Source organism: Polypterus senegalus, chromosome 4 (assembly GCF_016835505.1).
Source record: "Polypterus senegalus isolate Bchr_013 chromosome 4, ASM1683550v1, whole genome shotgun sequence".
Classification (NCBI taxonomy): Eukaryota; Metazoa; Chordata; class Cladistia; order Polypteriformes; family Polypteridae; genus Polypterus; species Polypterus senegalus.
This window is the reverse complement of record NC_053157.1, coordinates 235,672,968-235,695,467: the sequence shown is the minus strand read 5'-3', so window position 1 is coordinate 235,695,467 and position 22,500 is coordinate 235,672,968. Positions and strand designations below refer to the sequence as shown.

Here is a 22,500-nt window from a genome sequence, read left to right as displayed (position 1 = left end):
TTTAATTTCTGAAAAAAAAAAAAGTTTTTAAACTGCATTTCATTTCAAACCAGAAACAAAAATATGATCCCTGGCTAAAATTGTGCAGACTTAAAAAAAAAAAAGTGGTATTTTAAGTACTTTAAGTACATTTTCAGAAAGGTATTGTCTTTAAATAATAATAAGAATAATTTCAACATTATAGTGCAGTTTTTCTTCTTAAAAAAAAATAAGGTAGAAACACAAAAGGTAATTTGACCAGCTTCACCTTTAAACTCTGAGTAACCTTAGCCAACATTATTTTGTACATTAGGCTAAAACAGTGTGATCATTGAACATTTTGTAATTAGATGTATTTAGAATTACTAACGGTCACGGAAGTCCAATGATCCCCAGTAAGAGCCACAAAGTCCGCTTTCTGTAATGCATCTGATTTTGCTTGCTTTTCAATGTCATAAAGCTGTTGAACTTTACTTGAAATACGCTAACTGTAGCACATTTTCGAACTCCCTATCTTCCACCACTGTTAGTGGTCTATAGTCCAAAGCAATCCATTTTGCGAGAGAATTTGTAAGTTTGACCGATGTTGACTTACTAATTTTGGTCCTGAAGCCAGTCATTTCATGAGGTTTGGGCTGCCAACACCTTTTGTTGGTACTCAAACTCGTACCGCTAGTGCTAACAACATACACAGTTTCTGTGTTCGCTGTAACATGTTTTGCATTTAGATGGAACCGTAAGGTTGAAGTGCCTCGGTGGTATGCAAACTCATTTCACAGTTTGCACCAAACCACGCTTTTATCAAGGCTTTTGTCGGGTCGTCTTTTGAAATGAAATTTGCCTCCGATCAGTCCTAGCAACGCGCTCTTTTTTTGACTCTTACATTGTAGCTCTGATGTGTGCATCATTGTAATCGGTGTACTAGGAAATCATGCATTGACAAAAGTTACCCTTTGCTTGGAATGCAAAGTGTGATTAAATGCGTTATTTTTTTTAACGGGTTATGGAGTACATGCATCGAAGCTTCTCAGCTGTGCTTGTGCTAAGAAAAGGAAACATTTTAAAAATAATGTAACATGATTGTCAATGTAATAGTCTTGTGACCGTTAGGAGTGTTGCTGTCATCGAGGATTTGATTAGCATTATTTCTTGCAATCGGGTTTGTATTTGGAGGATGTGTTGTGTTCAAGTTTATTCCGTGTTTGTCAACCATTGTAAAGATAACAGGTTTCATTCATCGAAGTGTTCACTACCCAAATCGGAACTCGTGAATGTAAGATGTTTAACAGGCATTCCCGGTAGTAAGTTGTGGAAATTGCCTGTGAATATTTAGAGGTAGCGTGTGTATGAACTTAATTTAATGTTTTCCAGACTTGCAAAGTCAGTTGACGCGAGCCGCTCGGAGTACATGCATCAAAGCTTCTCAGCTGTGCTCGTGTGATCTCGCAATGTCCACGACTTTGTTTAATGTTAGCTAAGACCCGGCACTTCAAAGTTTCTTGCTACAGCAATTTTAACTCTGCAACAAAGTGATCCAAAGTCTCGTTTATACCTCGTGTCTTCTCATTAAACTTGTATCTTGAGAATACCATACTCGTTGTAGGCATGACAAACGGCAGCAGGAGTGTGTCTATAAACTTAATGTAAACTTACGGTTCACACTGTGCTTTGTTTCTGCAGTTGTGTAATTCGGTTTTTGTTCAGCACTCTTTGGAACTGTTGCTTTTTGTCTGTGCACTGCGTCAGTTCACGTGAGCCGCTCGGTGTACATGCATCGAAGGTTCCCAGCTGTGCTGGTGCCATCTCGTGCGATGTCCACGGCTGTATTTAATGTTAGCTAAGCACTTAAAAGTTTCTCTTGCAGTTTCGCCGAGTTTGTGCCAAACACCACCCTGACCATCTCATCTTCGTCTGCATAAGCACAGTCCTTCACACGTGAATATTTAGCGGCCGTGTTTCTATTGGATTGCCGCTGACGGACGTCCTTATATGGGCAGGCACTAAATTACATGGGAGGCATAACTCCGCCTCCCGCGGGCATCGAGCAGAAGTCTACTATAGTCTATGGACGAAAAAATAGGTTCCAGTTATGACCATTACACGTAGAATTTCGAAATGAAGCCTGCCTAACTTTTGTAAGGAAGCTGTAAGGAATGAGCCTGCCAAATTTCAGCCTTCTACCTACATGGGAAGTTGAAGAATTAGTGATGAGTGAGTGAGTGAGGGCTTTGCCTTTTATTAGTGTATATATATATATATATGTATATGTGTGTGTGTGTATACATCTGCACTGACTAATGCTGCTGTAACCGAGATCCAGGGTCCTAGGAAATTTCCCAGGCAAAGTCGGTTAACACAGCTTGTCTCTCTTAATAACCTTAGTTGGTAGTTTTTTAATTGGTAATTATGTTGCTTTTCTGTTGGCAGATACAATAAAGCCTCCTTCCCAGTTAAAATGACCCTACAGTGATGTGTCCAATGGTCTCCAGGCCCGGTCTGACCCAATGAGAAGGGGATTTTAGAAGGAAACTCTGAGGAGAGAAGAGTTTTTCACAGTAACATGGCCTCGGCCATAGAGGATGACGTCATGGGCGCGTGCCTGGCACACATTAAACAAGAGGACTGTGAGTGGGGTGCCACAGAGGCTTTGTGTATGAAGTTGGAGGATTGTGAAGGAAGCATTTCCGTTTTTAAGGAGGAGGAGTTGGAGGGGGACATTATTCAGGTTACAGTTCAGGACTCGGAAGATTTCTCAGTTAATCATGAAGTGCAAAATCATGAAACCCTTTTTTATGGAGATTCTCATTGCAGTTTACAGCCCCAGTTTACTAATACGAGACAACTCACCACCCAGCAGAATTCTATGGAACTGAAATCCGAGTTTTCTGAGTTTCACGAGAAAATCTTTGAAGGAAAAGGGAGAGAATCAGAGGAGCAGCAGTCATCTGGAAGTGTGGAAATAAGTAAGTAATGTGACTCAATGTAAATGAAACTGGCGCTGAGAACATCAACTGGTTGTACCTCTGCTTGCTTTGGTGCAGATAAGCGTGAGGCTCACAAATAGAGATGAGCTGCATGGGTGGATGACCACTAACAATAGCTGACCTGACAATTAATAAACTCCATAAAAAGCTTAAAGTGTCCAGTACATGATGCGTCACACTTAAACCTTTGTTTTTAGAATGCAGACATAACTAATATCATGTTTAATAAAATAAAATATTCAAATCATCTTAAAACAAAAATGATTCTGTCATACAAATGTGCATAAAAAAACTCCTCCAATCCTCCCGTCCGTGCAGCTAAATCAACTGGAGTGACTGGGCGTAAGGTTTCTGTCCTTTTCTCAATGCTGCCCTCCAGTGTCATTCAGATGGAGTGACTTGTCTGTGCTGGTCGTGTCCACAGGCTCAGATCTTCACACAGGGGGATGTTTAGTGAAGTGGATTTGTAAAACATGGCACTGACCGGTCGCTGATTATTATATAATTTACACCTAAAGAACATGTGGGCAAAGTTAAGTAACTGAGGTGTGCACTTCAGATTAAGATGGATACGTAACATCCCATAATATTCTCAAACACTGCTAATTCAATTCAGAGTTGCACATGGAGATGGAGAAGCAACTGAGACAGTTGGCCTGTAGGGGCAGTGGTGCCAGTCCACCTCGAGTCCCCATTCACCCCCGTCGGACCAGTTTAGATGACCCCTGTCCACCTGACCCACACTTTTTCTGAGAATGTAAAAGAAGAGCCGGATTCTCCTGAGGATGACTTGTCCACAACTTGTGGACAACGTTTGGGTGCAGAATTTGACCTCTGAGGCAGCAGAGATAACCAAACTGACCTACCAGATTTGAGTTGCTGTTGTTCAGCGAAACATGGACCCCAAAGCCCCTCAATTGTTACTCCACAAAGCATCGGGTTGGAGCCGTGACCAGCAAGTGCTAACTACTGCACCACTGTGCTTTACTAATGGAAGAAAAGACATCATTTAACCCTTACATACTCTTCTTATTTCATGCCTTCACATTATGGTGTGGGTCAATTTTTAGACCCGGTCCAAGAATTCCCTCATAATAAGTGTCTTTACTGAATTTTGAACTAAAGTTCTATTTAGAGGGCGGCACAGTTCGCTTCCCGGGTCCTCCCTATGTGGAGTTTGCATGTTCTCCCTGTGTCTGCGTGGGTTTCCTCCCACAGTCCAAAGACATGTAGGTGGGGTGCATTAGTGATCCTAAATTGTTCCTAGTGTGTGCTAGGTGTGTGTGTGTGTGCCCTGTGGTGAGCTGGCGCCCTGCCCGGGGTTTGTTTCCTGCCTTGCACCCTGTGTTGGGTGGGATTGGCTACAGCATGACCCCCATGACCCTGTAGTTAAGATATAGCGGGTTGGATAACGGTGGATGGTTCTATTTAGAATGACATTAATAAATGGGTGATTCATCCTTTATTAATAGTTCAGAGAACAGGCGCAGTGTATTTTTACAACACTCGTTTGTAGAGAAACACATCGACTATCACACAATATCATGTCCTGTTTTACCCAAGACATGAAAACATAACGGTAATAATGATTTAAATATATGGAAAGAGAAAATGGCAACATAATACAATACAATACAATACAATACAACACAATTTATTTTTTTGTATAGCCCAAAATCACACAGGAAGTGCCGTAATGGGCTTTAACAGGCCCTGCCTCTTGACAGCCCCCCAGCACTGACACTCTGAGAAGACAAAGAAAAACTCCCAAAAACTTTGTAGGGAAAAATGGAAGAAACCTTGGGAAAGGCAGTTCAAAGAGAGACCCCTTTCCAGGTAGGTTGGGCATACAGTGGGTGTCAAAAATGAAGGGGGTCCATACAATACAATACACAGAACAGAACAGAACAAATCCTCAATACAGTATCAAAATAAACATTTTGGAAGTACGGAGCAGAATTTAACAGTAGATGATATCCCATAATAAGATTTGGATATTTTTAGAGTCCTGGAGACCTCATCCATTAAGCTGCCTTCCCCATTTGAAAAAGTGCTGGGCCAGTCAATCTGATGAAAGGACCCCTCTTTCCCATGATTCCTGCGATCCTCCATCAGAGATGACTTTACCATAGGCAGGCAAACATATTGGCAGGTGGGCCGTGGCACCAATTGCCACATTTGAGTACCGAGAACAGAAACAGAACAGGTGAGGGTTAGTATTCAATTCTAACTATCATGTTACTTATGTTTTAGTGCTAATGACTAACAACAGAGATGCAGTCTGTACAGTTAATCAGCAGCTCTAGGCAGGGTGTGCTAAACTGAAGTTGTGAGATTTAAAAGCTGGGACCGAAGGGGCATCTCTTATAGAAGCAGGAAGACCATTCCACAGTTTAGGGGTCCTGTAACTAAAAGCTCGACCTCCCACTGTTATTTTATTAATTCTTGGAATCCTAAGCAGACCGGCATCTTGAGATCTTAATGTGCGCTCAGGTTTGTAAGTCATGATAAGTTCAGATAAGTAAGCTGGACCTTGGCCATTTAATGCTTTATATGTTAAAAGGAGGGTTTTAAAATCTGCCCTAAACTTAACCGGGAGCCAGTGTAACGACTCCAGGACTGGAGTTGTGTTCGTATTTTCTTGTTCTTCATTCTGGAACTGTTGGGATTTATTATATGACCATGTATAATCGTTACAACCATCACAACAACAACAACAACATTTATTTCTGTAGCACATTTTCATACAAGTGATGGAGCTCAAAGTGCTTAACAGGATGAAGATGAGAAAAATGACAAAATACAAGAAATAAGACTAGGGAACACTAATTAACATAGAATAAAAGTGAGGTCCGATGGCCAGGGAGGACAGAAAAAACAAAACACAAATACTCCAGATGGCTGGAGGAAAAAAAACAAAAATCTACAGGCCACAAGACCACCTGGTCAGCGCCCTCTGGGCATTCTACCAAACATCAATGATCTCAATCAGCTTCATATGGAAGAATATGACGATGATGATGATGATGGTGACGGTCATGTGGACATTTGGCCTTTAATCCATCAATGTAGGGACACCATGGTGTTTGACCTGGTGGTGATGGCGCAGATCACAGAAAACCGGAAAAAGAACATCGGAGAGTTTTTGGTTAGTACGGGATTGTGGAGCCATGATATTTAATGATTATTGAATGCATATACAGAATATCAGGTTTAAGCTAAAATGAAGCTCTGAGAAAGCCATGTTATAATAATGAGTTTTTTAGCCGTTTGTTTATAGTGCTCCACCGTATCAGCCTGGCGAATTTCTATTGGTCAGCTATTTCAGATTTGAGGTGCATAACAGCAGAAGGCCCGCCCGCCTCACCACTTCTTTTAAGTTTAGTTCTTGGAATTCTAAGCAGACACTCATTTGAAGATCTAAGGTTACAATTTGGAGTGTAAGCTGACAGCCATTCTGAGATGTAAGATGAAGCGAGATTATTTAAAGCTTTGTAAACCATCGGCAATATTTTAAAGTCAGTTCTAAATGGCACCGGTAACCAGTATAGTGACGCTCAGAGTGGGGTGATGTGCTCAGATTTTCTTTACCTATTTAGGATTCTAGCAGCTCCATTCTGCACTCGGTGCAAACGATTGAGGTCTTTTTTGGGTGGTCCTGAGAGGAGTGCATTACAGTAATCTAGTCGACTGAAAACAAAAGCGTGAACTAATTTCTCAGCATCTTTCAATGTTATAAGTGGTCTAAACTTTTGCTATATTTCTATATACAGTGATCCCTCGCTATATCGCGCTTCGACTTTTGCGGCTTCACTCCATCGCGGATTGTAAATGTAAGCATATCTAAATATATATCACGGATTTTTCGCTGCTTCACGGATTTCTGCGGACACTGTGTCTTTTAATTTATGGTACACGCTTCCTCAGTTGGTTTGCCCAGTTGATTTCGTACAAGGGACGCTATTGGAGGATGGCTGAGAAGCTACCCAATCAGAGCACATATTAAGAATAAATAAAACTCCTCCCTGATATACGATATGCTTCCCGTGCGGTGCTTGGCACACTTCAAAGCTCTAACAGCCCGTATTGATTTTTGATTGTTTGCTTTTCTCCGTCTCTCTCACTCTCTCTGACATTCTCTTCTCCTGACGGAGGGGCTGTTCGCACACTGGCCTAGAGGATACAGACACTCCTCTAAGAAATGCTGAAAGACTACCTTCACATTCCTTGCAGCTGCTTTGTCCGGCGGTGCTTTCCATACTTAAAAGCCCGAACAGCACCTATTGATTTTTGATTGTTTGCTTTTCTCTCTCTCTGACATTTTCCGCTCCTGACGCGCACTCCTTTGAAGAGGAAGATATGTTTGCATTCTTTTAATTGTGAGAAAGAACTGCCATCTTTGTCTTGTCATGGAGCACAGTTTAAACTTTTGACTAAAGGGTGTTATTTCATGTCTAGAGGGCTCTAATAATGTTAAAAAAACGTATTTAGAAGGTCATAAACAGGTTTCCTTTGCTCTAACTGTGAAAATATTAGATTTATAAATAAAGAATCGTACTTCATGGAAATTCATTTATCGTGGTAGAGTCTGGAATGGATTAACCGCGATAAACGACGGTTTACTGTAAGTGAAAAAATGCTGTCCTGGTAATCTGATTAATATGAGATTTTAAATTCAGGTCAGAGTCAATAGTTACCCCTAAATTCTTTACCTCTGTCGTGACTTTTAATCCTAATGGATCAAGTTTATTTCTAATACTTTCATTATATGCATTATTGCCGATCACTAAAATTTCTGTTTTTTTCCTAATTAAGTTTGAGAAAATGACTACTCATCCATTTAGAAACACATGTCAGACATTGGGGGTCAGTGAACCATGAGAGTAAAGGTCATCAGGCGCTATTGATAAAGACACTGTTCTCATTGCTATATCATCAAAAAAATCCTCATAGCTACCATTTATAATTATGAATATTAATTTAACATTATTAAACACTTAGGGTGTTGAGGGGGTCCGGTTTGGTGGACTCAGGATTGGGTCACTGCTTTTTGCAGATGATGTTGTCCTGTTTGCTTCATCAGGCCGTGATCTTTAGCTCTCTCTGGATCGGTTCGCAGCTGAGTGTGAAGCGGCTGGGATGGAAATCAGCACCTCCAAATCCGAGACCATGGTCCTCAGCCGAAAAAGGGGGGAGTGCCGTCTCAGGGTTGGGGGCGAGATCCTGCCCCAAGTGGAGGAGTTCAAGTATCTCGGGGTCTTGTTCACGAGTGAGGGAAGAATGGAGCGCGAGATCGACGGGCGGATCAGTGAGATGTCCACAGTGATGCGGGCTCTGCATTGGTCTGTCGTGGTGAAAAAGGATCTGAGCCATAAAGCAAAGCTCTCAATTTACCAGTCGATCTACGCTCCTAACCTCACCTGTAGTCAGGAGCTGTGGGTAGTGACCGAAAGAACGAGATCGCGAATACAAGCGACTGAAATGAGTTTCCTCCGTGGGGTGTCTGGGTTTTCCCTAAAAGTTAGGGTGAGAAGCTCAGAGTACAGCCACAACACCTCCGCATCGAGAGGAGTCAGATGAGGTGGCTCGGCCATCTGGATGCCTCCCTGGTGAGGTGTTCCGGACACGTCCAACCGGGAGGTGGCCCCGGGGAAGACCCAGAACACGCTGGAGGGACTTTGTCTCTTGGCTGGCCTGGGAATGCCTTGGGATTCTCCCGGAAGAGCTAGAAGTGGCGGCCGGGGAGAGGGAAGTCTGGGCCTCTCTGCTCAAGCTGCTGCCCCCGCGACCCGATCTCGGATAAGCGGAAGAGGATGGATGAATAAACACTTAGAACACAAAACATGAAAAAAAATCAATATTGCAAACTAGTCTGTAAATTCAAAGCTGTGGTCGGACCTGCATGTGTGGTTCCCACATTTGCAGCGGGTTGTCCCTGTTTTGCAAGAGCAGAAGTGGCATCTCCTTCTCTTCTGTCCACGTGTGGTGGCTTCTTTTGTGACTCATCGTTCAGGGTCAGGCTTGCCCTCCAGGTAGGGTTCAGTTCATTCCACATGACAAAGGCATTGTAGGTCGATATGTCAATGGCATTGTGGAATACCAGCTGTATGTGCCTGTTAGTTTGTCGAGGTTGTCCACAACTCCTTTGTTGGCATTGTAGTCAAGGATGATGGCTAGTTTTCTGACCTGCAGCCTTATGTATTGTGCTCATAAGGATGACATTCTTGTTTTTCTTTAGCATCTAGGAGACAACTGTGGTCTCATTGGCTGAAAGCAAACTTAGAAGAAAAGCCCCCTCTCCTTTGTGTTGTAATTAGAGTGGGTGGCAGCTCAGGCTTGTTCCACCTCGCAGTGCCAACTGTTGTGATTTTCTTCTTCAGGAGTGCCCAAAGAGATGAAGAAGTTGTCACACATCATGAGGTTACTATTTTTACTGTTTCGAGACCACCCCCCCACCACCCCTATACAGACTGTTCTCATGACGGTGTCAAGATCCAATGAAAAAATACACTCCGACATGGCATGTACAGTTTCGTAATCCCCTATAGCCACCATTTTTCTTGATTTAACCCACACTTGTGGATCTCAAATACGAGGCAAATTGAACATCTCTGGAGAGATCTTTAAATGGCTGTGCACTGACGCTTCCCATCCAACCTGATGGATCTGGAGAGGTGCTGCAAAGAGAAATGGGTGGAACTGGCCAAGGTTAGAGTGCCAAGCTTGTGGCATCATATTCAAAAAGACTTGAGGCTGTAATTGCTGCCAAAGGTGCATCGACAAAGTATTGAGCAAAGGCTGTGAATACTTATGGACATGGGATTTCTCAGTTTTTATATTTTTAATAAATTTGCAAAAACCTCAAATAAACTTTTTTCACTTTGTCATTATGGGGTGTTGTGTGTAGAATTCTGAGGAAAAAAATGAATTTAATCCATTTTGGAATATGGCTGTAATATAACAAAATGTGGAAAAAGTGATGCGCTGTGAATACTTGCCGGATGCACTGTAAAGGGCAAGGCAGAAATACCAACCAGCGGATCTCTTATCTCATGTTAAGGTTTTATTTATTTTTAAAATACTTCACCAGACCTTTTATATCTTTGCAGATTTCCAAAAGAATGCCAGCTTTTCCACATCTTCATTTGCTCAGACTGCCCTTCAGTGCAGACTGCAACATAACCAGGACAAGGAGAAGTTGAAGAAATTAACAAGAGGATCAGAGATTTTGACAGCAGCCCCTTTGCAGTGTAGTTCTCTTCCCGTTGTCAAGCTAAGAATGATGGAAGCCATCAACACTGAGGAACAAGTGCATAAACATATTATTCACACTGGAAAGAAACCACATTGCTGTCCAGAATGTGGCAAACGATTCTCACAAATAAGCCAGCTGCAGACGCACACAAGAGTTCACACCGGAGAAAGACCTTATGGCTGTTTTGAATGTGGCAAAAGATTTTCTGACAGTAGCACTCTTCGGCAGCACACACGAATCCATACCGGAGAAAAGCCATATGCCTGTTCTGAATGTGGCAAACGATTCTCACACGTAGGCCACCTCCATAGCCACACGAGAATCCACACTGGAGAAAAACCCCATTGCTGTCCAGAATGTGGCAAACAATTCTCACAAATAAGCCATCTTCACATCCATAGAAGAAGTCACACTGGAGAGAAACCCTACTGTTGTTCCGAATGCGGAAAACGCTTCTCTGACAGCAGCAGTTTTCGGAAACACACTCGCATTCATTCTAGAGAAAAGCCATATTGCTGTTCTGAATGTGGCAAACGATTCTCTGACAGTAGCAGTTTTCGGAAGCATGCACGCATTCACTCAGAAGTGAAACCATACTGCTGTGTTGAGTGTGGGAAACGATTCCCTGACAGTAGCACTTTTCGACGGCACACACGGATTCATACTGGAGAGAAGCCATATTGTTGCTCTGAATGTGGCAAAAGATATTCCAGTAATAGCAGTTTTCGAAAGCATACAAAAATGCACACTGGTGATACCAAACCTTAGTGTTGCTCTGAATTTGATTTAGGGTTCTCATTTTTATGTGGGCTTCGTGGGCACTAAAGAATTCCCACTGGAAAGAACTGAAACCCTGAGGACTACATTAGAGAGAGGAAAGAGTTGAAAAGTCATCGGTCAAGCTATTCAAATGTGGATGGGTAACGTAATGTGGTGGGCTTCATTATACAGTATATAATACAGGGTGGTCCAGATCTTATTATGCAGATCCAAATCGTCTGGATGACTTTGATTTATGCAGGGACGATTCCAGTTCGGTGCAAAGATGATTCTTCATATCATCAGTTTGCACACTTCTCGATGGTCCGGGATTTTTTGGGTGATTTTCTATGTAATAAACTTAATAAGTTAAAGCGTAATGAAAATTCCATAATTAGATCTGGACCACCCCATATCTACCAAATGTCATCAAAGCAAAACTACTTTGTTAGTATAAAAATAATCAAACATTGAAATTCGTCCTGGCTGCCAGTCTCCGAGTATAAAAAGGTGCCCACCCCGCCTCAGCTCAGTGTTAAAGGACTTGGGCCAGGATGCTGTTTGCAGACTTTAGTTCACCATTTAACACCATTGTCACTGACTTGTTGTTCATTGAAATTCTACATACTGGACTTAAAATATTTAATGGATAAGTGTTGTAGGTTCAATTTTGAATCGATAAGTTTGACAAACCTGAAACGATACATTCAGATGAACTCCCACCTCTCAGACTGCCCACTTTATATCAGCACAGGAACCCTTGACGGTGCGTATTCCCCTCTTCCCGCTCCCCCTCTATTTTTACACCAGTGACTGGAGGTTCTCTGACCCTTCAGTAAAACCATTACATTCAATGATGACATCACCATTATTGGACTAATTACTAATAGTAATGAAACGGGCTACTGAAAGGAGGTGACTCGTCTTGTGTCTTGGGGTACAACCAATAACCAGGTCCTCAGTACCATCAAGACAGTGGAAATGGTAATCGACTTTCACAAAGAGCTGAAATTCTATCCATCTATCTATTATCCAACCTGCTATATCCTAACTAAAGGGTCACGGGGGTCTGCTGGAGCCAATCCCAGCCAACACTGGGCGCAAGACAGGAAACAAATCCCAGGCAGGGCGGGCAGATCAGAAAATGTCATCCTAGAAATGAATAATTCTGCAGTCATTATGGTGGAAACCTTCTAATTCATGGGCACGACAATCACAGACGCTCTCCAAGGGGACATTGATACAACTTCCATTAAGAAGTCCCAGCAATGCCTACATTTTTTATGTCAACCAAATCATTTAAATGTTTCCCAGCACCTCCTACTACAAGTGTTCCAAACCATAACTGAAAGTGGGAACAACTTCTCCATTGTCACCTGGTTTGGCTCAGTAATGGTCCACTCCCACACTAAATGACAGCAAGTTTTGAGGTCTTTTCTGAAACAAAAAAAATGAACTGGCTATGGCTGTTCCATCTGTCAAGAGGATCAGCGCAGACTCGTCTCACCCAGCTCATCACTCATTCCTAAGTCACCCCTGTGGTAAACGCTTCAGGTCAATTCAAGTTAAAGCTAATAGGCATCTGAACAGTTTGGTTCCCCAAGCCACAGAAATCAGAAGCCTGTTCTCCTCACTTACTAACGTGTTCTCTCATGTACTGTGTGGAGGGGTGTGTGTAAAGTGTATGCATGTGAGTGTGCATAAACACTATACAGTCACCCCTTCACTTGCACGTCTATAACTACAGTGCCCTGCAGGAGTTTATTATGTATGTTGTTTCACTTGTGCTATTTATTGTATGTTATTTCTGTGCAATGTTGTGTTCTGTTATAAGCAGCTCCAAAGCTATCAAGTTAAATTCCTGCACATTAATTGCTGGTGGAAAAAATTAAAGACAAAAAGTGATTCTGAATTTACGAAGCCCCAGAGGTATCAGGTGAAAAAAAAAAAAAATTCTGTTTGTAGTCCGTTTGAATGAATTATTAATTTGTTCAAAGTAGTGAGAAGTCAAGCAAAATGACTCCTTTTATTGGCTAACTAGTTAGCCAACTTCTCACTACATTCATAATGGCTAACACGGTACAAAACCCTAGTACTAACTCGTTCGTTTGAATGGATTATTATTATTATCCATCCATCATCCAACCCGCTATATCCTAACTACAGGATCACGGGGGGTCTGCTGGAGCCAATCCCAGCCAACACAGAGCACAAGGCAGGAAACAAACCCCGGGCAGGGCACCAGCCAACCGCAGGGCACACACACCCACAGACCAAGCACACATTAGGGACAATCGAGAATCGCCAATGCACCCTAACCTGCATGTCTTTGGACTGTGGGAGGAAACTCCACGCAGGGAGGACCCGGGAAGCGAAACTGGGTCTCCTAACTGTGAGGCAGCAGCGATACCCACTGCACCACCATGCAGCCCTATTATTATTATTATTATTATTATTATTATTATTTATTTTTCAGTAGCTATTTATTTTTCCTGGTATGCAGGTTAAAGAACCGGAACGGGAAGACTACAGCCAGCCAATAGTTTCAATGCAGTTCAGTGCCATTATCGACTAGATTTTAAACTCACCTTTTCTCCTATTAACGTTTCCACCACTGCCCCGGAATTTCACGTTCTCAAAGAAGGTTCCATAAATCCACTCTCGTAACTTCTCCCGTGTTTGAAATTCAGTTCAGGACTCGTCAAATTGACCGTTTTGAGCCGCGGTGTCTTCCAACTACAGGAGTTCCTTTTCCGGCTCACTGATGATAATAACACACACACCTTACAGTTCACTTAAGGGTCTCTGAACTGTATGCCAGGAAAACCATACGGGGCTCAGCAATAAGAACTGGACTGCAAGGTTGGGGATAATAATAATCTGTGTGAATAAATTAATACGGCACGGGGCTCCACTCTGCTAAAATAAGAATCAGGAAAAAGAGTTACATTATTTGATCAAACAAGTTAATAATTCATTTGAACGGACTTATTTTTTGGCTTGCCGCCTACAGGGCTCCGTATGTTTCTGAACTGATGAGCAGAAAGAAGAAATGAGTGGGGCATACAGTATGTTAAGGGGGTCAAGTGGGAAATGGCATAATTTTATGATAGACGGAACTATAGACAAAGACGAACACGCGGCGATGAAAGAAAACAATGGTCGGCATTAATGATGGCAGGGGCGGCTCTAGGCTCGTGGCGGCCCTGGGCAGAGAAAGAATCGGTGGCTCCTTCGCCCGCCAGTGTCAATGGTATCTTATGCACGGCGGATGGCCACGTCCGTTGCGGACACTGCATAGCCGCCTCGCACTCATGACACAAGCGTTTAACTTATGATAAAGTTCAGGATTGCGCCTTCATGTGATGCAATGAAAGCCTCCCGAGCCGCCTTTCGTCTTTCGTTTCGAATAACCTGATTCGTGTACTGCGTATGCATATGGGTATGCGAACGTCTTGTGTCCCCTATCCGACCAGATATTCACTATGACTATTGCGCTAACACTAATACTTTATAAAAACTAGTTGAAACGTGAACTTGTAAGACGACTCTCCCACTTGCACTAGCTTCGCTTCAGCTGTCAGCGGTGTCATTATTTTCTCTTTCTGTTTTATATTCAATATATTATAACAACTGGTAGTTGAGTATTGAAGTTCTCGGAGCTGAACTTTGCTTCGCACTTCCCCCAAGGTATCGGCTAGCAGAATGCCAGCGCCATACACGCAGCTGTACCCAGCTCATTAAGTAGGTGAACACTCGTGTCCCATACGCCGCACGACCCCGAGTGTCTCCGTAAATAATTGCATAGATGGAATATCTAGCAAGACACAGCTCTGTCCTTTATAACCTCTTTAATAGAGCAGAGAGTCAAAAACAAAGCTTAACACATTGCAAGGCCATTGCCAAGGTCATTCATAAAGACATCTTTCTCCATGATGGTAACTGTTACACTTTTCTATAACTGGGCTGCAAATGAACAAAACCCACCCAAACTAACTTGACATAAACACATAACATCTCTAATACAAAAGAAATCGACTGCCTTGCTTAATTAACATAAAAACAGGACACTGGGAAAATGACCTCTCAATTAATATATCACAAAAGGAGTGGAAAGTAGCAATGCAGAGAATTCACTCAAGCTCCATATGCGCAAAGCATACAATTATACAACTCAAAATTATATATCGAGCACATCTGTCTCGACTAAAACTCTCCAAAATGTTTCCAGGGTGAGATCCAACCTGCGAACGTTGCAATCGAGCTCCAGCCTCACTGAGTCACATGTTCTGGGCCTGCAACAAATTAACATCATTCTGGACCAACATTTTTAATTACCTTTCAGACAGCCTTGGACTCCCAATCCCTCCTAACCATTAACAGCTGTGTTTGATGGTCTTCCAGAGGGGCTTAAAGTGGAGAAGGACAAACAAACTGTGATTGCATTTACTACACTGTTGGCACGCAGACTTATTCTGATAAACTGGAAGAACCCAAACTCTCCTCTTTTAAGTCAGTGGGAAACTGATGTGTTATATTATTTAAAATTGGAAAAAATCAAATACTCAGTTAGAGGATCTGTGCAGACTTTTTCAAAACATGGCAGGATCTAATCAGTAATATTTTGAAATGAGTTTATAAAGCACAGAGAATTTGTTGATTTAGGTATTTTTAAAAGCCTTAAATTTTACACCGTTTGGCTTGCTCTCTCTCTCAAGGGTGGGGATCGATCTGTTCTTAGCATAATTCTTTTTTGTAAAAAACTTGATTGCTATGTATTGATTGTAATAAAATTAATAAATAAAAAAAAACATAAAAAAAGTAAACTCTAAAGAAATACCCATAATGCACCAGGCTGTTAGCGCTGACTGCCGGGTCATTACAATATATTGGCGTGGCCGCCCCTGGGATTTGGCGGCCCTGTGCAGGTGGACAGTTTGCACATGCCTGAAAAGGCCGCCCCTGATGACGGGCAGACAAAGCTCTGCGAAACTTTTGAGGCTTCTTCGGAAAAAAAATCCGAAGCTTTGAAAACAGTGACATCTGGTGGATTCAAAAATCATAGCAGCTTTGAAGCACAAGAAAGTCCGTTTCAGTTAACATGACCAGCATGGCGAGGGAGTGTCAGTTATGGCACTACGGCCATGTGGCGCGATTACCCGAGGATCATCCGGCACGCAAGATTATAATAATAATAATAATAATAATAATAAGTTTTATTTATGTAGCGCCTTTCATACACTCAAGGACACTTTACAATTCAATACAAGACACTAGAAATTACATACATGAAGAAGAATAATGCTCATTGAAGAGATGTGTTTTTAACAGATGTTTGAAATTAATAATAGACATTGTTGAGGCCACGTAACGCCTGGCTGCGGCAGACCGATGGTTATTTCCGGAGGGTGGGACTCGACCACGTGTCTGCCTGTCTTTTGCCACCCGGCATCCCGAGCTATTTTGACGTGTGGTGGGTGCAGCAACGCGCTATACCGGTGCAGGCTCCCCAACCTGACCTGACCCGACCTGTTTCAATCGGACACGTGTGTGTTCATTGTGACGTCATGATACTCACATTGTCATTTAAACACTACAATAAATGTACGTTAGCCTGAGTGACAATTTTCTACTCTAAAACAAAGTTTCAATGTGTTGTGATTTGTCACCATTAGGAATGGATGTGCTGAGTGCCAGTGGACCCTTGCTCTTTATTTTGCTCTTTTAGGTGTTTTGTTGTCCTCTTGCTGATGCCACACTAACTGGAATATTCATGTGCATTTGGCAGGCTTGACATTTTTCCTGGATCCCCTGCAGATGGCACTGATGCTGCTCATTTGTATGATGGAATGCCCACTTGCTCTGCTGGGGACTCCTGCCTAGGATAATGTGACATTTACAATAACGATGTGAACAACAAGAATCCATTGGCATCTAGAGCTGTCAAGCACCAGCATGACATTACAATACAATAGAAGCCACCACTGATTCACAATTATGTGACAATGTCTTTCAATCAGAGGAGTTTTGCTATGAGGCAATGTGAAATGTTAATATTTTTCTTTTCTATCAGTGAATGGGGAATAATTGCACAAAAGGGAAGAAAGGATCATAATGGGGTTTAGGAAAGCTGGGCACATATGGTGGGGTTTAGAGGAGATTGTGGCAAGTGGCTGGGGGTGCTACCCAGCCAGGATGCCCGGAAGGACCAGAGGAGAGACTGGTGGCTTTGGGGACCATGGGAAAGGAGTGTGGAAGCTCAACCCTATAGGGGCCCGTGGTCACCGCCAGGGGGCACCCAAATGCCTGAGGAGCCCTGGCCCTCAGCACTCCCGCCACACCCAGAAGTGGTGGAGGGAAGAAGACCAGGGACACCCGGAGTGCTTCCAGGTGCACAGCCGACACCTCCGCCACACCAGGGAGTGCCAGCAGGTGCTCATTGGGTGGCACCTGCAGCACGTCCGGGTGGGGTTAAAAAGGTCCGCCTCCCTCCATTCGATGCCTGGAGTCGGGTGGAAGAGGACAGAGCTCAGAGGAGAGGAGTGGAGGCGGTCAGAAGAGATAGAGAGGCATTAGGAAGGCCTGGACTTAAGTGTGCTTGGTGCAGGGACTCTGGGTTGTGTGCAATACTGTAAATAAATGTGTGTTGGGTGCTCAGACGATGTCAACCTGTCTGCATCAGGGCCGGCTACCACAATATACCAGCCAGGATGCCTTCACGCTGGAAGGACTGGGGAAGGAAATATATATCCAGAACGTTACCTCCTCCAGAGTGCTAGGTGGCATACCCTACCGCCCAGGTTGCAGCAGTGCCTTGGAATCCTGCAGAGCTCCATGGGAATTGGAGTGTGATACAGCCCTGTTGGGTACCTTGGGTACCGCCAAGGGGTGCTTCAGCTGGTGCAGAGCCCTTATGGGTAGCTCTTCCACCACACCTGGAAGTGCTGCTGAAAGGAAGTAGGTCAACAAGCACCTGGAGGCGCTTAAGCAGCCACTATTATGGGAGCCAGAGTTGGGTGGGAGAATACAAAGCTTACCCTGAGTAGTGGAGGAAAGAGAAAGAAAGAGAAGGAGAGAGAGAGAGAGAGAAGAAGAGTTTTGTGCTGTGCTTTTGAACTGTGCTATACTTGTGGGTAAAGGGGAAGGTGATTCCCATGAGGGAAAAGAAAAATAAAAAGCGTGTGTGCCTTAAACTTGTGTTCCACATCTGTCTGTGTCTGGTTTGGGCGGCGGCGCACCCCCTGATGGTCCACAATATATAAATTGTGAAGCCCAGGGCTTGTACAGCCACCCTAACCCGACACAGACAGGCAGGATGCATGTTCAGCACACAACACACATTGTATTCCTCTGTGGGGAAGCGGTTTCTATTGCTTCGCACTTCTCAGCACAGTACATAGAAAGCCAAGAATTACAATACAGTTCCTTCGCCTCCAGTCCTCCATACAGGCTTTGTCCTTCTTCCTCCTGAGTCTGGCCATTTAACAGATGGTGACTGAGCCCTTATATAGGACACCTAGAAGGACTCCAGGCATCCAGTAACCTTCTTCCAGCAGCACTTCCTGGTGTGGTGGAAGTGCTGCCAAACAGGGCCCGGTAAAGGTCCAAGTGCCCCCTGGCAGTGGCCATTGTCCCCAGCAGGGTTGAGCTTTCATGCTCCAAACTCGTGTCCCCGCTGCAAGCCAAGGGGGATGCACTCTATTAGTCCGGGGGAGAAACAGTCCTGAAAAAGCTCTCCCCACCCCAGTTCTTCTATTGTTGGAGCATCCCAGCCAGGAAAGGGCCCCTGACATGCACCACCATATATATATATATATATATATACATATGCAGTGTAACCTCGGTTTACGAGTAACTTGGTTTACGAGTGTTTTGCAAGACGAGCAAAATTTTTCAATACATTTTGACTTGATAAACGAGCGATGTCTTGCAATACAAGTAGTATGGATTCACTTTGTCTGCTGAGCGTCATGTGACCACAACTGAGCTGATGGTTCTTCTCTCTCTCGCGCGCGTCTCTCTTTCTCTCTCTCCTTATCTCTCGTGTACACTGGTACCTTGAGTGCTGTGCAGAGTGGAGGCAGAACCTCTCAGTTGATTGTGGGGACCGTCAGCGGTGTGTTCTTCTCTTACTCTGTTCAATGCTGGTATGGACTTGGTGTTGGGCAGGGTCATGGGGTTCAGCGGCTGTGGGGCATCAGTTGGTGAAGAGAGATTCACTGATCTTGACTTTGCTGACAATGCTGTGATCTTCCATGGAGGCTCTGATGGGGACACTCGAGAGACTGAGCGAGGAGTATGAGGGTCTGCGCTTGTGAGGGTCCTGATAAAAACCAAAGAGCCAGGCCTTTAATGACCTCTTGGGCATGGCCTTCAGCAGTGTGTCTATCTGCAGAGAGAGTGTCGGCCTCGGCATTGAGAGATTTACTTACCTCAGCACTGACATTCATGACTCTGGTGACTCTTCCTATCAAGTCAGTATACGGATTGGGAGAGCATGGGGGTCATGAGGTCACTGGAAAGGGGTGTGTGGCGCTCCTGATATCTCTGCAAAAGGATGAAGGTCCAAGTCTTTAGAGTCCTGGTGCTTCCTATTTGTGAGACATGGCCGCTATCCAGTGACCTGAGGTGAAGACTGGACTCCTTTGGTGTCTCTTCAGAGAATTCTCGGGTGCTGCTGGTTTGACTTTGTGTTGTTCACGGAGTCCTGAATGAGGCACATGACCTGCATTGTGAGGAAGCATCAGTTACAGCACTATGGCCATGTGGCGTGATTACCCGAGGGTGATCCGGTTCATTGTTGAGGACCCGAGTGGCTGGACCAGGCCAAGGGGTCACCCATATAACACCTGGCTGTGGCAGATAGATGGTCATTTCCGAAAGGTGGGACAGGACTGTGTGTCTGCCTAAGGGTGCCAACCAAGATCCTGAGCTGTTTCATCGTGTGGTGGATGTGGCAATGCCCTGTGCCAGAGTATGCTCCCCAACCTGACCTGCCCTGGTGTTTTTTAAAATGTCACATCTCTGAGATTTCACACAAACCATGTGTTTAGACAGAGCCGGCCCATGTCCTCACACTCATTCCTACATAATTATGAATGTTCACATGATAATGACTGACTTATCTCATACTTGTGATAATATAATCTCCCTATAAATATACACAGTCAAACATGCTCAGTCCACTTCAGGGGCATGATGGCCAGAGCTTCTCCTTTCAGTGCTGGGCATGATGTGGGCACAAGTTCATTAGTCCCCACTCCCCTTCCAGAACTCACACATGGGTCACTTAAGAGGGGCTGAGTTTCTTGACCTGCAGATCTTGGGGGAATGTGAGAGGAAAACCAGAGGACAACACACATTGACATGGGAGGACATGAAAACCTCACCCAGAGAACAACCAGGCACAGAAATCAAACCCTGATCTGTGAAGAGGCATGTGATCTGCCAGTCATATTACAATTAAAAAGCAGGTGCATGACTTGAGAGCCACCATTTCACATGACAATGACACCTGATGTTCTTTGAATTCTCATCCTGTTGTTTGATAATACTCAAGATGGAGGACCTTGTTGCAGTCACGCATGTGTAAATAACTGCATCACCAAACTCCTTAGAGCAGCGGTGTTCAAGTCCGGGCCTGGTGGGCCACACAGCTTTTCATTCTCAGCCTTTTCCTAATCAGTGACCAGTTTACACTGCTATTTAACTCATTTTTCCTTCAACTTAATAGCCCTGCATTTAATGATTCAGTCCTCTGATTTGATTGTTTTCTTCATTAAATGGTAGCCAAACAGAAATGAGATGTGAAACGAGCTGACAAATGACCAGCTAAACCGGCATTTCAAACTCGAACTAATTTCACTCCAACTAGTTTCTTAATGAGAAGCCAATTCTTGATGTTAATTAAAACTGCTATTTAAGTCCATGGCTTGCTGCTGCTGTCATTCTGCCACAGCACACATTTACAGAACGGATGTTCTGTTCTTTTCAAAGAACCCCGTCAAAATGTTTTGGTGATCTGAGCAGATTAACCTTACTGAGACCTTCATCTTACTTTATTTTCAGATACTGTGGTTAGCTGGTCATGTGGCAGCTCGTTTTCTGTCTCATTATTGTTTGGCTGCTAATTATGGAAAAAGGAACAACTAAGAGGTCTGGGGCAAAAAAAAAAGTTAATTAGCAGCAAAAAACCGGTCACAAATTAAGAAGATGGTTAGAATGGAACTGCGGCCCACCAGAAACGGAATTGGACACCCCTGGCTCGGAGGCTATTTGTGTATAAAGCAAATCATTCATCGCATCAGCGCACTGGTTAGTACTTTCAAACGGCATGGACTCCGGTGGCCAGTCCTATTGTGCAGTCACTTGATATGTGACATTGGTAAAGGATCACCCATCACGCCATGTACTCATTCGTTCGTCACTCTACCTAAGGTGACCAGAATTTTGTTGTCCAATCCGGGAACAGGGGAGGGGCTAGAGAAGCGTAGACTACATACAAAGCCAAAGTTGCAGGATGCGGTAAAGCATAACCGCCGTAAAAACACGAACGCCGAGTTCAAATTATCCTGGTGATGAGATACATTCAAAAAAGTGAAGCAGCTGAAACTGGGGACAAAACGATGACATGTTTCTGAGTGGGGACAGTTGTCCGAAAACGGGGAGTGTCCCCGGAAAACGAGGACGGATGGTCACCTTACTCTACCCCGTCTTGAAGAAAAATTCAAGCCAAGAGAACAGGAGCCGAAACCGAGAGTGGGCCGTGTCATCCGATCACCGTCGCATGTTGATGACGTAGGTATAATGTCGCCCTTATTCCCTTCTCCACGCGCATGGCTCTCGCTCCTGTCTGAAACACGTGTTCAGATTTCATCCAGGCTAAGAAGACGCCAAAGTGTTGAAGGTGAGATGCAAAAGTCACGTAAGAGTAGGAATTCCCGGCGGCGGGGGACATGACGACTAGCTGGGGTGGCTTACTGTTTTTTAAGCGGCGCCCGACACCACGTAGGTGGCTGTGGTTTGGGCAACGACGTGCTGTGCGTTTTAGCCGCTTTTTATGTTTCGGTACGGCGAGTCGCACTTGACAAGTTTGTCTTTGAAGTGCGGTCGTTGCTAATTTCCACCTAGTGATGTGTAGATGTTTTTAGCGGAGAGTTGGACTGTCGGTAATATGTCGTTGTCCCGTGCGACTTTTGTTTCAATGCAGGGATATTAAGCCGTGATCGTTACGGATGTCTTGAAGATCGTGCCTTTCCTTGCATTTCCCATTTTTGATTTCACGCGCGAACCGTGCCGAAGGGCATCACGCCGGTCGGACACGTGCACGCGCAGCCGCTCGCTCCCGCACAGCGCCGTCTACCAGCCCGCCCCCTGCCTTCCCCACGTGCTGCTGTGGAAAAATGGCCTCCGCTAGTTTGCTGCTCTTATTGTATTCCATTAACAATACACCGAATCGATTTAAATGACATTTCGTTCATGTGACGTGATTTGTGTTCATCTCAGTTGACTTTAAAATCACAG

General features: G+C 44.0%; 1 protein-coding gene across 1 annotated transcript in view; it reads left to right on the top strand.

Moving 5' to 3' along the window:
- LOC120528907 (zinc finger protein 721-like) overlaps positions 1–22,500 on the top strand; it is a 106,821-nt gene that overhangs the window by 57,592 nt on the left and 26,729 nt on the right. Inside the window, exons 4-5 of the mRNA XM_039752981.1 lie at positions 2,492–2,942; positions 10,073–10,985. Coding sequence (XP_039608915.1) covers positions 2,492–2,942; positions 10,073–10,985 — 1,364 coding nt within the window. The remainder of the gene's footprint in view (positions 1–2,491; positions 2,943–10,072; positions 10,986–22,500) is intronic.